Here is a 14,443-nt window from a genome sequence, read left to right as displayed (position 1 = left end):
CACACCTTAACTTCTAATCACCATGATACCTGATCTCGATTATCTCTGAAATTTGGGAGAATCAAATAATATCACAAAACATAGTCTAGAGTTTCAGTTATAATCACTGATGAGAAAATGCTAATCTACAAGATAAACACAAAATTGAACTGATTACATATATTAGGGGCTTCACAATGATTGACGTAAGAAGTGTGTGACTAATAGTATTGTTGATTTTCATACTAGGAGGTTGTGGACTAGAAATAATGCCTAACTTGGCCCCAAGAATTTTGTTCAGTCTACTGTACAAAAAATAATAAACATCAGTATCTTCTAGACAATGAAAGCAAGAGTCATTTGAGAACACAAGCAACAAAATTAGCTGTTATCAGACTTTGGTTTATTGTAAAATTTAGCAAAGTTTTTGATGTAATCCCTGACCCTTTGCTCTGAAAACAAAAGCAAAAACATAATTATTGCTTATTCTCCCCCCCTACTTTATTTGTGCCACTGTAAAAGAAGGGAGAAAAATCATTCGTAATAAATAAAAATAGAAATATAAGAGAGAAAGATAAATCAGTTCAGATGAGAAATATTAGGAGCAACAGAAATATCATCAAGCAGTTTCAAAATATGCTTCTTTTTTAAAGGTTGTCATGTAAAAAAGGTCACACCAAAAATATAGCAGCAGAGAAGAAAGACAAATACAAGTTAATTGCACACCAATCCCACGCAAAAAACTGGGTCATTAGCCAAAGCAGTAGTATTCAGAATCCAATTTGGGATGCTTGTGCAGTGCCTGGGAATCATCTATTATAGAGCTGTCGCTGAATTGGTCCAAGTCTGATGGGGTCTGATGGCCTGGGACATCATCTGCCAACGTGTCCAGATAGCTCCCCACAGAGATGCCATCCAGCCCATCACTGCCGTCATGGAGGCTATTGTAGCTGCCATGGAAGGAGGTGCTCTGGCTCTCCAGCAAACTGCATAGGCTGCCACTGAGACTGCTGCCTCGGCTCGTAATGGTGGCTTTCTCTTCAATCATCCACTTGATGGACTCAATGCTCTCATTGATAACGAGCAACTGGCGCATGAGCCTGACGTCTGTGGCTCTGAGATTAACCTACAGAGAAGAGGGACAGGAAAAGACATTCCAGTTAGTCTATATTCTTGAAAGATCCAAAATTCCATTGGGTTCTGTCTTATTCAGTCTATAATTTTAAATTAATAGACTAAATTCACTTGATCTCAGGATGGTTTGAAAGCTGCTGACCAATTGTAGGAGTCATAAAGAACTCACTTCCTGCCAGGCACATCAGGCTCCAGAAGGGACAATCAAACTCCCACTGCATCCTTGACCAAGATGCCTGGAAATATATTGAAAGTCACCTTCTCAGCTAAAAATCTCATTCTCTCTCTGGCCCGATTATTAGTTTATCCAAGTTCACTTGGGAATATGTATGTGGATGCTGAGAGGCAGGGAGAAGAGAAATGTTTAGAATTAAGGAATCATCATATCATCATGGTAGCAGCTTCTATTTTTTGAGAAATGTGCCAGCATCATTATAAAAGCTCAACATTCATCATAGCCACTCTGTACCACAGATCTTAATATTTTCATCCCCATTTTACAGATGAAGAAACAAAAAAGCCTTAAGAGTACAGGAAAGGTCTTTTTTTTCTTTATGGCTATATTGACATTATAGTGCTGAATAATGCTTTTATGTTTAAGAGGAACCAAATTGCTGTAATGTTCCAACAGAGTCCAAAAGAGTACAATATATTAGGCTGATCTACTTTACAAGATGAAGTGTACAGATATTTTCTATAGGTCTGATTATTTGCTTCAGATATGTCAGGGTCAGCCCCAATCAAAATTGGGATATAAGAGTCTGAGAAGGTTCTAAAACTCCCCTAAGGCCTTCTAGGTTTGTATTTCTTCTGATAGTTCTAAATTACTTTGGAGAAATCTGCCTTCAAAGCCATAAAGTGGAATTTCTTTCTAGGTCTTACACTTCAGTGGGAACATTTTCTAACATCAAAGGTGTGGTGTTTCTTGGGACAGTAGGGGAAAGCGAGGCTGCGAGAATTCTCATGGTCTCCTTTGTTGTTGGAGTTGGAGAGATGTGGCTCCTACAGACTTCAGTGCCTGGACTGGAAGGCAGGGACACGTTTGGCCACTAGAGGTCCTAGTCACATTCATATGGTTCAAAATGGATTCCTGTTCTCGTCGGAGTCTGCCTTAAACCCACAAGGCTGGGTTTAGCTAATTTCTCTTTAAAATCCTGGCTAGTTTCAGCTTTGTGGGTTTCTAGAATTATCAAAGGTGCTCAGTCACCAGTGATTCAAGCCATAAGGGGGAAGGAGCCTATTGTCTTCAAATATATGCATTCATTTTTGTACAAATATTTCCTGGTTAGGAGTTAATTCATAACTGAAGGGAAACTTTGGATTTAGTGAATGTGATGAACAAACATTAGGAGAGATGAAATTTCTACCAATGACTTCAATGAAGTAAGGTTACATGTTAGAATATATATGCATAAATACAAAATGCATGAAGTATAATTTAAAACCTTTAATTTTGCTAAGATATTCAATAAAGTGACTTTGGTCATTTCCTCATCTCCTCCGAAAAGAAGCACTGAAAATAAACTCTCTGGAGGGTGACCAGTGAAAATCATTTCTTGCTGAGGCATTCACAAACAGAAGGATGTAAACTGAGTAAGTCTTGAGATGTTTTTCTACTTGTGGTGTCATTTCAGTGACCTTGCAGTGACCTGTTGGGGAAGGAGGCTTTCTGGCAGTTTTTATGTTCAAATTCAACCATACGCCCCACAAGCCATCAAGATACTGTAATGCAACAATATTTACAAATCAGCAACAATTTCCCTAGGTCCACTCAAGAGCCTAGAAAATTAGTATGAGCCAAAGTCTCACAAAATCCTTCAGTTAGGCATCTGTAGCTGATAAAGCTTACTGTGCCCACTGCAGGCAGGGTTCAATAGAAACGTGCCCATTTCCCGAGAGATCCTCAGATGAACCACAGCTGCACTGGTTCACGTCCCCACCCTGTCCCATGGAAATGCTCTGGCCCACGCTCAGCTCTGGGTGTGTTCCGTCGATCCCCTCTCCGTTCTTCTCTTCCTCTCTAAATCCTTTCCACTCTTGAAGGCCTGCTTCCTCCATCAAGCCTATTTGCCGATTCCAGCCTCCTCTGCGGTCCATTTAGTTTGTATCTCACAGTATAGCTTAATTTTGCACTGTCTTATATTGCTACCTATTATTGCATCACCAAACTAAATTTAAAGTTTCTTTTAGAAAGAAGGCATGTTTACATTTCTCCCATTTCTCCAGGTGTGCCCCAAGCATTGATTGATTTTGTTTTAGAAATAGTCATAATTTTAGGATACATGAAAAGTTTAGCCCTTATTCAGCAGTTTTTGTCTGAGCCACACACACAGTGGCTGCATCAAATATAATTTTTAAAAATTTTATCACATAATATTGCCCTGACTGGTGTAGCTCAGTTGGTTGGGCATCGCCCCACAAAGCGAAAGTTCACCTGTTCGATTTCTGGTCAGGGCACATGCCTGGGTTGTGGGTTTGGTCCCTATTGAAGCACATGCAAGAGACAACTGATCAATGTTTCTCTCCCTTTCTCCCTCCCTTCCCTTTTCTCTCTAAAAAAAAAAAAAAAAGATTGCACAATATGAATAAGAGGGGAGTAGACTATGAAGTAACAAAAGCTTCCTTTGACCGTGAATGATTTATTTAAATAAAAAAATTCTTTTCTTCTGAAAGCAAACATTCACAGGCCATTGAACTGCTGTTCAAGAAAAAACTGACGACAGCAAGGCAGTTGGAACGTGTTGATCTGGCTGATAATGATTACAGAGTTACTGTGTCTAATTCTCTGTCCTCCGTCCTCTGGGTGAGAGAGTAAACAGCTTCCCACTGTGGGAGCACTGGGCCAGCCGGTTCACACGGTTGCCAGTCCATTTCCTGGAGCTCCAGGCTGCTTGCTTCACACTCAGGGCTTTCTCCTAGTACTAAGGTGTGGCTACGCCACTACTGATGAACCTTGAAAGTATGAGCAATCCACCACAGAACTAAATCACAATGTCACTTCTGTTTCCAGTAGCTGCCCCACTTTTCCTCAATATTTTTCATGTCAGTTCTTATAAAGTCTGGTCACCGATTAAGAAGACGGTAGACTTAAAAAATAAAACAGAAAAAAAAGAGAGAGTAGGCTTGCCCTGCGGGCATGAAACTGTGCTGTTCTTTCACATGAGGTTTTATAAGGTCTTGTGACTTTACTTCTCATGGTCTGAGTTTGTGTCCCCACTTTGGAGAAGGGAGACATGATACCGAATCCACACACCACATTTCTAGTGTTTTGTTCCCTTCATAATATTGATGACCAGTTGAAATCATTCTGCTTATCATTTGTTTACTTATTTTCTGTTTCCCCCATTGGCATGTGAGTACCGCAGAGTACTCAGGACTTAGTTATCCTCTTCACCACTCTGTGCCCAAGACCTACAAGAGTGTTTGGACACATAGTAGGTGCTCGATTAGTATTTATTCAAGAGCTAAATAACTGCTTCAAATTGGGCCATCCGTCAGGAATGCCCCTCCCCTGGGTTTTGCTGTGGTCCAGTGAAGTGTGACTTGAGAGGAAGGAGGGAGACAGCTTCTGGAGAGAGCATTTCAGAACTGAAGTATTCGCAGCATGCAGTGCCCCTCCTACTCATTCACAGGATTCAAACACTGAGAAATGGGCGCAAGCCTATTCTTACTTTTAATACACAAATTAGAGATAGTATCTCTGAAAGGAAGTGGACTTTAAGGTGTGAATCACACTCCAAACATTACTGTGTTTGTTCTGAGGTGATAACTGGTGCTAGCACAGCACAGGTGTTCTGTAAACATTTGGTGACAGGAGTTGAACAAAGGGAATAAACAAACAAGGAGAGAAAAAAAACGGTTTGCTCTAGCGGATCCAAAGAGATGTGGATGTTCTTTCCTTTTGTCCCGTTCACTCTCTCCCACTCTGGCCCTTAACAGTTATTGCAGTGTGGTTCATCTTCATACTTAAGTCTCTCAGGCTTCAGGGTTAGTGCACAAGTCTTTGTACTTGAGACTGAATGAATGCTAAAATTGCGTTTCATTTTTAAACAATTGGGCGATGAATCGGATCTGTGGTAGAACTTGAAATGAGGATATCTGGAAGGAGCAAATGTTCTTAATAATAAACTTTTGCAGATCTATGTTTTCTTCCAGACTAACATTTTAATACTGAAAAAAAAATACAAAGGTCATGAACTGGCTCAGTGGAATCAAAGAGAGAATGTGGTCAAACTTTCAATTAGTAAGAGAGTTGACAAATAAGTCAACTTCTTTGGTGGTGGCATGTGAGGAACACAGCACAGGATTCTGGACTGCCACTGCTGCTGCCCCTGTCTACCTGTGTGACTTTTGGGCAGAGTGGCTTGGCACATAGCACCTGAAAACAAATTCATAGTGTTTTATGTGAGCTGCAGTGGATTCAGTGGATGTAGTAAAGTAGTCTGTGAACAGAGACTTATTTCTACTAAATAATGAAGAGTTAATCAGCTGAGGAACTCAGCTATCATTTTTGTCTGCTTTTGATAATAATGTGTTAATTGATAAGGAGATTCTGTAGATCAGGCCATCTCAGTAAATCCTTCCATCTGACATTGCCTTTGATTCTTTGTCATTTCTGTGGCCATTTAATTACCAAGTTGTTTTCTGCTATGCAAAAATCCTGCAAGTTATAGAGGAAACAAGTTGTTATCAATTTTGCTGCTCAGTGTCTCCAGCAAAAGATTTAGTTAATACTCATGGCTAAAACCAGAAGTTTGAGCTCGAAGTGAATGTTAATCACCTGTGGTAATAGAAATTTTAGCTATAACCATTTAGGTTTAAATAAAAATCATATTGTGTTCTGGTCCAAGATAAACATATATATCTTCTTTAATATGCCTATATATTAACTGGTATATGTACATGAACTGCAGAACTGTATTTTCAAATAAGGATGTTATTCATTCTATCTTGGAGGCTTGGATGGCACCATGTTCTTATACCTCTCTCAAAGCTCTCCTTCACTATTTTTATCCTTTTATTTGAGACTTGACTAATGAGATAAAAGCAAGCTGTCTCTTAGTTATGCATTCCTACTGTAAAGTCCACGATGTCCATGACCTAAAGCTCAAATGTCCAGCAAGCTGTAATATGAATTAGAAGGGAGAAAGACTACTTTGCAAGGAAGTCCCTTATAATGTATAATGGAAAGGAAAACAGATTAAATTTGTCTTTTAATGTGATGCTCTAATCCTAGTTTGAAATTAGAGACAACCAATCAAGATTTTTTTCCAGATATGTAATTGGTGGAAGCTCTCCTTTCTAGCCATATTTATTTCTAAATATACCAAAAAAAACCCAACAAAACAAAACCCAAAAGTCTCTATATGTACTAATTTAAAAAGCTGTTTTAAAGATGCTTAGAGTATTGTTTTGCCAGCAATTTATCCCAGTTCATGTGCATGTTCACTTTGTATAACCTTATTGTGTCCAAATATGCTCTTTCTCCAAATTGACCATATCCTCAATTTGATGATCACAGGAGATTTTTTGCCTACCCATCCTTAAAATTTCCAGCAGACTTATTAATAGCTATATTTATAAAGCACTCCTCTAACTCTTTTCTCAGAGGATTCATAAGGATATTGTTTTCTCTGTGTAGTCTCAGGAAACATTGTGCATTTCCATCTACTGCTTTTGGTTTGGAATGATTCAGGAGAGAAGCCTTGCACAAGTCAGTGCTATTCCACCAAAGTTTTCCTCCATTTTCTCAGTCAGTTCAAAATTTACAGCAAAATTTCTTCTAACTGCGCAACAGAGGATTCCATTTTTTATATCAGTCAGCTTTGTCTTCCTTCATTTGTGTTGTTTATTTGTGGAACTGAACAATAACTAAAACAGTTCACTCTCCTCCCAAAACCTTATAGAAGAATAATTTCCCCAAAGATTAAATTACATACATAAAAACCCATAAAAAGCTCAGCTGACCGATGGATGTTGTTCTGATACATTAGAAAGCTGCATCTGGTTTATTGCAAAGGGGCACATATGACTTCCCTGAATCTAAAACATAAATTCCTGCCACCAGTCCGGCTCATGAGGTCGGTATAATTTCTGCTGATGAGTCCTCTATCAAAGTAAGATGGGGAGCTTTTCAGTCTTATTCCATCAGTTTTTAGGTCTAACTGATACTTAGATGTCTGTGAAGTCAATTCCTTTTCCATGCCCTAATATAGTGAAATTGTTTTCCCAAGTGCTTTCAACATGTACATGAAAAGTGTAATCACCTGGGCTGAAGTTCAGTTGGAATAACGTAACAGACTCCCTGTCTTTGTACCAGAGACGTTCACATGCACAGACCAGTCAAGAAGTGTTTCCACTAACTTATTACAAAAATACATGTTCTTTCTGCATGTGTGTTTTTCTAATTTAGAACTTAAAATAGTCTTTTTCCATGGAAGACAAGGATATGGGGATGTGCTCCTCTGCACTATGTAGGCGCTGCGCTGGCACTGGGAGGAAAAGGAGGCTACCAGGTGGCGTGCTGGTGCCTGCTGAACAACTGGCTCCCTGGGAAACTACACGACACACAGTAGAAACTGTACTGATATAAAAGATGTGTATCATATACTTTACATATAACACTAAAATATATAGTGCCTGCCTTTTTTTGTTAATTTCATGTCACTAATTGATTCTCAGACAATGAAATGCTTTGGTCCATTTTCATTAAACTGAACCTATGGTTGCATTTCACCACAATTTAACAAATAGAATTCATCCTAATCCACTAACTCTCTTTTCAATAATTTTCTGTCATTAAATCTGATGTGTGATCTACTGTTAAACTGTTTTTCACCCTAGTACAAATTACATTTGTTAAACTAGAACCTGTTTCTCCTGCAGCACTAGCTATGGTGCCCAGATTCTACTGGCTGGCCAGTGGTGTGAGCAACTTTGTGAAACTTGATAGAAGTTTTTGATTATGTGAAGAATATGTCCCTTTTTGTGTGTGTTACTGATAATGTAATAGCTAAAGACATGACCCCCCTTTAAGCTTAATCTGCAATTATAACATTTTCCTCATCCCTGTTTCATGACAAAAGTACAAGTCAAGTTCTGATTTATAGTGTTTTCCAATTTCTGTGCTGTAAATATTCCCACCATGGTCAATTTCAAGCTGCCAATGTGAAGTAGCTATACATAGGTGTTGGTAAGAGATTTTCAGTAGTGAAGCATTAGATAGTAGTTTCACCCTATAGAAACAATAAATGTTTTAAATAACTTCAATACAGCAAAATAATTACCAAGTGATGAGTTTTGAGTATTTATTACCTTAGTTTTCATATAACTTATTAATTTGTAGGTTTAAATAAGTATATACTTCAAGTTGTAAAAGTGACTGTGATAAAAAACTAGTTCATAAAACTGAAAATTTAACAAACAGCTCACACAGACAAGTAGGGGTTAGCTCTAATATACCATCAAAAGTGCCGAATAAAGGCTTTACCTAATCCTCTGCACTTCTGGTAAGTAGATTAGAGACTTTTCATTTCCCCCCTTAGGATACTTATTTTCCTATATGGGAATAAAAGTCTAAGGTAATTTTATCTTTCCTACTAACTACAATTTGGGAAAATGTAAAATATACCAAAGTCATTAGTAATTTTTATGGAAAGATTACAAATATTGAATATAGATTAGTCTTTAAGCATCACTGAGATATGAAATGCACTGAGAAAAGGAATAACCTAGATCTGACACTTAGTTAAGTATTTGTGTTTTTCCATTATAATTTTGGTTGCTATATTTCTGAAATACGCTGTACACTTCTCTAGATAAATAGAACCAAGCACAATCAAATATAAACAGAGCATTTCTGATGCACAATTATTCAGCAGTGCACTTAAGGTTGTTGAAAGAATAGGATCATAGTGTTTTTTTTTTTTTTTCTTTTTACATGGTTCCACACATTCCTTTCCACTCAAACGCTTAATCTCCTCCTCTTTCAGTAATTTCTTCATGTTCAGGTTAGGTCTCTTTGTCAGTCATTTTGCCCCCTTTCTCTTCCTCTGTCTCTTGGTTCTATTGCTAATCTGCTATCTGCAGCCCAGTAATACTTCAGTAACCATAAATTCAGTAGGGAGAACTGAGTTGCAAAAAAGCTAATCTTTGCACTTCTCTGAAAGTAATATTTATGAATGAGTAAAATTGAACAAGGAAGCATCCTCTGCAATGGAATAAAGTGCATGGGCCTTGCTCCCTAGATCAGCGTTTTTCAGCCTTTAATACACACACAGATAGATCACTTTGGAATCTTGTTCAAATTCAGATTCTTTCCACTAGTTCTGTCATCCCGCATTTCTAACAAGTTCCCAGCTGGTGCCAAGAGAGGTAGGCAACCTCTACAATATCTCCCAAGAATCCCCTCTCCCCTGGTATCTACATCTTTGTGTAGTTCCCTGCCCTTGTTCACAGAATATGGTGAAGTAGTGGGACATCACTCCTGAGAAAAAGTAACAAAAAGACTGTAGTTTCTGTCTGGGGCACATCACTTGCTCTGGTGAGAGCCATCTGCCCAGCTGTGAAGTGTTCTATTGTGAGATCTACATGATAAGGAACTAATGTCTCTGGACAACAGCTAGCGAGAAGCTAAGCCTGCCAACTGCTACTGGCTGCGTGGGCGCACTTGGAAGCAGATCCTCCCTGAGTCCAGCCTTGAGGTGACTGCAGCTCCAGCTGACAGGATGATTGCAGACTTTTGCTAAGGGACTGAGCCAGAGGCACTCAGTTAATTGGCCCAAATTCTGACTCACAGAAGCTGTGAGATAACACGTTTTTTATTTACCTTGCTAAATTTTAGAGTGTTTGTTATGCAGTATGAATAAGGAATACACCAATAAATGTTTTTGGGAAGTGGACCACACTTTGAGTAGCAAGGGCCTAGAGATTTTTTTACGTGTGGATAATTTGGGGTAATAAATGATGGACCACTCTGTTGATGGAATGTTACTCTATTGATACGTTGTTATATAGTTAGAAAAAGGTAAAAAAGTTAAGTAGGTAAATATTTATTACGGAAGACAAAAAATGTTCATGGGAAGTCAAGGCCTTCCTTGAGGGGGCCATCTGCATCTCCCACAGGATAATCTGTTTTCTTCCTGAGGAAAGGTGGTTTATTACCCTGAGGGAGACATGATAGAGTCAGATAAAGCACAGATTTTGGAATTGTTAGACTGAAAATTTAAAATAGCTATGATTAATATGCTAAGGGATGTAATGAAAGAATAGACAATATGCAAGGACAGGTGGGTAAGGAAAGCGGAGAGATGAAAATTCAAAGAAAGATTCAAAATGAAATGCTATAAATCAAAAACTCTGTAATGCAAATGAAGAATGCCTTTGATGAATATAGCAATAGATTAGACACAACCAGAGAGAGAATCGATGAGCTAGAATATAAGTAAATACTTTGAATGTCTCTTTAATGAAATCCTTAACAGAGCCTAAGAGAACCAGCAAACCATTATTTAATTATCTATGGGATTACCATTATGTGACCTGCTATTTACTATTAATTTGGCTCAGACTTATGAAGTTATAAATTGGCTTAGAGATTTATGTCTGTAAGACATGGAAATGACTTCTATCTAGCTAAAAAACAATCTCAAAGGTTATGATTTTACTGTTCTGTTGGACATTAAACATTTTGTCTCTCACTTAACAAAATGACTTCATGTCTTTTTGAGAAAAGATACCAACCTTTCCTCTAGTTCTCTTTTGAACCAGCTCTATCATTATGGGAAAGTAAGTCACAGGGTGATCTGATCATAAATTCCTAACTGGGCTGGTCATGGTGAGTAGTCACGCCCCAGGCATATAACTTCTTTAGCAAAAGGTTTATCTTTGCCTTAAGCAAGCCCTGTCCATTACTTCTTTGCATTTAGGTTAACCACACCTTTGAAGTAAGCACAACTACCCTCAGGAGAGCACATAATCCTATAAACTATCCTGTAATCTAATCCCCACCTTGCTTGGGGAAAATAATTTTCATTCTGTTCCCTCCATAATTTCAAGTGATAAGAGAAATTGCAAAACTGTCATTCCCTGGAGCATTTGAGACCTTGCTTCCCAGCAATTGTCATCATTTTTGGCTCATGTTAACTATAATAAAAATTCTCTGCAGGTTGGGATGTTTCTTATGTCCATACAATCTGGCTGGTTCTCTCATTAAATAAGCTAAATAAATCTGCAACTTCTACTCTATGTTTATATGAGAGTTATGTTTTCATCTTTTTAAAAACTATACTTTGCTCATGCTAGAACAAGTTAAACTGAGTTGCCAGAAAGAAGCTTCTGGAGTGAATGAATCACCAGCAGCAACAGAACGTGACCTTTTCTGACTGTCAGTTTTCTTCTGATTTGGTTCTTTTTGTTCTGATCTGTTTAGTTTCTGTTGTTTCAGATTCGTGGTCAACAAAAAATGTGTTAGTCAGTCTGTACTGCTTGCCTATTGGTGTGCTCAAATCCATGTAGAAAATATTCTATCTCCACTAATCAGGAGAGTAACCCTTTGAGAATGTGTGTCCTGTGCTTCCTAGTACCCTATGCCTGAGGTGGTAGAATTGAAGTTTCAAGTCCTATTGATGTTTGAGCATTTGCGAAAAACCTTTTACTGCTTATGATTAAAAAAATGAAATATTTTCTACTTTTAGAGTATATTAATAAATTAGATTATAAAGCCTCTTAAGAAAAGGGAGAATTTTATAATTATAGAGGCTAATAAATACTTGCAAAAATTTAATATTTCTCAGAATTTCAAGAAAATAAAAAAACTGAACTCTAATACACTGAATGTACTGACCTTTTAAGGATAAATAACAAAAAACATTCCTTACAGACAATGCTAGCTCAGAAGCATTTTTGTAGAAAAATAGTGAATCTTTAGAGATGAATTGGCTTTATAATTTTAAGTTATAAATAGCTAAAGCCTTTTTCTTGATTTCTTCAATATGAAGAATAAGCATAGCTTTATTTTATTTTTTGAGATTTGTATTTATTTTCTAATAAAGAGAGTAGTTAATATTAACTTCCTAAATTTTTAAAAGTATTTTATTTATTTTTAGAGAGAGGGAAACAGACAGGAAAGGGAGCGAGAGAACATCAGGGTGTGGTTGTCCTACTGGGGACCTGGCCCACAACCCGGGCCTGTGCCCTAGACTGGGAATCTGACCCACGACCCTTTGGTTCCCAGGCCGGCACTCAGTCCACTGAGCCACAGCAGCCAGGGCTAACTTCTTAATTTCTTATACTAGTTTACTTATAAGCTATGTGTCTTCTATATATTATGTAAGAAGAAGAAAATAAGCAATTATGTATTCTACTATATATTAAGTTATTGTTCTTAGTTTTTTAAATTAACTCTGGTTATTTACTGTGTCAGCTTAAACATAATTTGCAAGATACTTATTAATTTAGAACTTAGACTAATATCAAGTTAATAAGCAAAAAATTATGGATATCTGTATAATTACTAAGGAGGATAGAATATTGAAACACTGGTTACCAATTGTTATCAATATTTTTGCTTTTTATTTTTAATAGTAATGAAGAGTATCTTTGGGTCATTTTAATGAACATACTAATTTTGCCATCTACAAAGGTGTGAAAAGTATATTTTTGGCAGTGGAGATCTTATAATGCATTATGTAAGTTTTGCTGCACTGCTAAAAGGCTTGTTTATGACATTGATTACAATTCCTCTCTGAAATATTAGTAAATTTGATTAAAAATTATGGTTTATCTGGATAGTTGAGATTACACTAGGAATAATCATGAGAAAGAACTCTAAATGTGGTTTTGTATATCAAAGGGGAGAGTATTTTTGTTCTTAGTCAAAATTGTTCCAGAATGTGAAAGGAGATAGTGAAGGGCAGGACTTAACTTGATATAGAAAACTAAATATGTATATATAAAAGTTTATTTGCCTTGAATTAAATTTTCAAATGTGCATGTGAATAAATTACTTCTAAATAAATTAATAAAGCAAAGCTAGAACTATTTTTTTACCCTCTGTTGGAATAAAAAATTGGTTTAGAAGAATTTAGTTTGCTCTTAAGTAGGGATAGTAAAAGTTTATTCTTTTTTTATCTTCCCAGATAGCAGAGATTCCTTATCTAACCTGAAAGTTTCCATGCTCTGTGCTGACTCTGACTTGTCCTGTCTCAAAAAAAAAAAAAAGAAAAGAAAAAAAGAAAAAATAAAGGAAGGGGGTTACTTAAAATTATGTTGAAATCTTATTCCAAATCATAACCATTCATTGTTTCCAGACACATATGAGAGTGTTTTAATTAAATAATTAAATCTACCTGAATAATATGTAAACCCTTTGAATTTGGCCTTCCCAAGATAAAGCCCTAAATTCAGGTTGAGAAAATGTAAAATGTCTTTTTTACCCCCAAACTATTCTTTGAGGTCTCTGCAAGGACCCCTGGGTGAGTGCCTTAGATGAAGACAGGTAGGTAGCAACCATGGCAGTCTTAGTGAATGATTGGGTATGCCTGTGCTCCTGTAAAAATATTTACAGAAACAGGCAAGCTGATTTAGGCATTCTGTTGCTGTGGGGTACCAGTCTTACAGGTTTGTTTTGTTTTTTTTTTTAAAGCACTTCCTAGTGAATTTAACTCAGCTTACCTTTCCTAATGGACTATTTGCCCTCTGCTCTTCTGTTTCTTCCTTTGTCCACCTTTTCCATCTTGATGGTTCACCTCATGAAAGAATTAAATAGCCCAGACTGGTGTAGCTCAGTGGGTTGGGTGTTGTCCCACAAATTGAAAGGTCTCTGGTTTGATTCCCAGTCAGGACACATGACTGGAATGCAGACCAGGTCTCTGGCTGGGAGTGTGCGAGAGGCAACTGATTGATGTTTCGCTCCTCCTCTCTCTTCTACTCTCTCTAAAATTAAATATATAAAATCTTTTAAAAAAATAATTAAATCAGACGAGATCGGGTGTGTTCAGGTTGGTATGGCCGTAGACTCACCTATAAGTGGAACCTAACCAACAATACAAAGATGCAAGGAAAATAAGACCAGCAACAATGAAAGGAAAAGAAATCAACAGAGACAAGAGGGAAGGGAGGGGCGGGGACAAGGAAGGGAAGGGGAAAGTCAAGGAACATATAGCAAGGACTCATGGACAAAACCAAAGGGGAAGAGCTGAGGGAGGGAAGGAGGGAGGGGGCAAGGGAAAGTGGTGGGGGATAGGCAGAGACAAATGTATTTGAAAAAATAAATTAAAATAAAATTTAAAAAAAAAAGAAAAAAATAATTAAATCTTTAGCACATACTTGA

The 14,443-nt window shown here is 37.3% G+C and overlaps 1 protein-coding gene across 1 annotated transcript in view; it reads right to left on the bottom strand.

The window, feature by feature from the left end:
• Positions 1 to 240: 240 nt before the first annotated feature.
• The window catches only part of LURAP1L (leucine rich adaptor protein 1 like), a 42,569-nt gene continuing 28,366 nt past the window's right edge, over positions 241 to 14,443 (bottom strand). Inside the window, exon 2 of the mRNA XM_054583149.1 lies at positions 241 to 1,105. Coding sequence (XP_054439124.1) covers positions 731 to 1,105 — 375 coding nt within the window. The 3' untranslated portion in view covers positions 241 to 730. The remainder of the gene's footprint in view (positions 1,106 to 14,443) is intronic.

Source organism: Pteronotus mesoamericanus, unplaced genomic scaffold (assembly GCF_021234165.1).
Source record: "Pteronotus mesoamericanus isolate MK-2021 breed Mesoamerican mustached bat unplaced genomic scaffold, CSHL_Meso_final contig_73, whole genome shotgun sequence".
Classification (NCBI taxonomy): Eukaryota; Metazoa; Chordata; class Mammalia; order Chiroptera; family Mormoopidae; genus Pteronotus; species Pteronotus mesoamericanus.
Note: the sequence above shows the minus strand (reverse complement) of the source record. Positions and strands in the feature narration are given on the sequence as shown.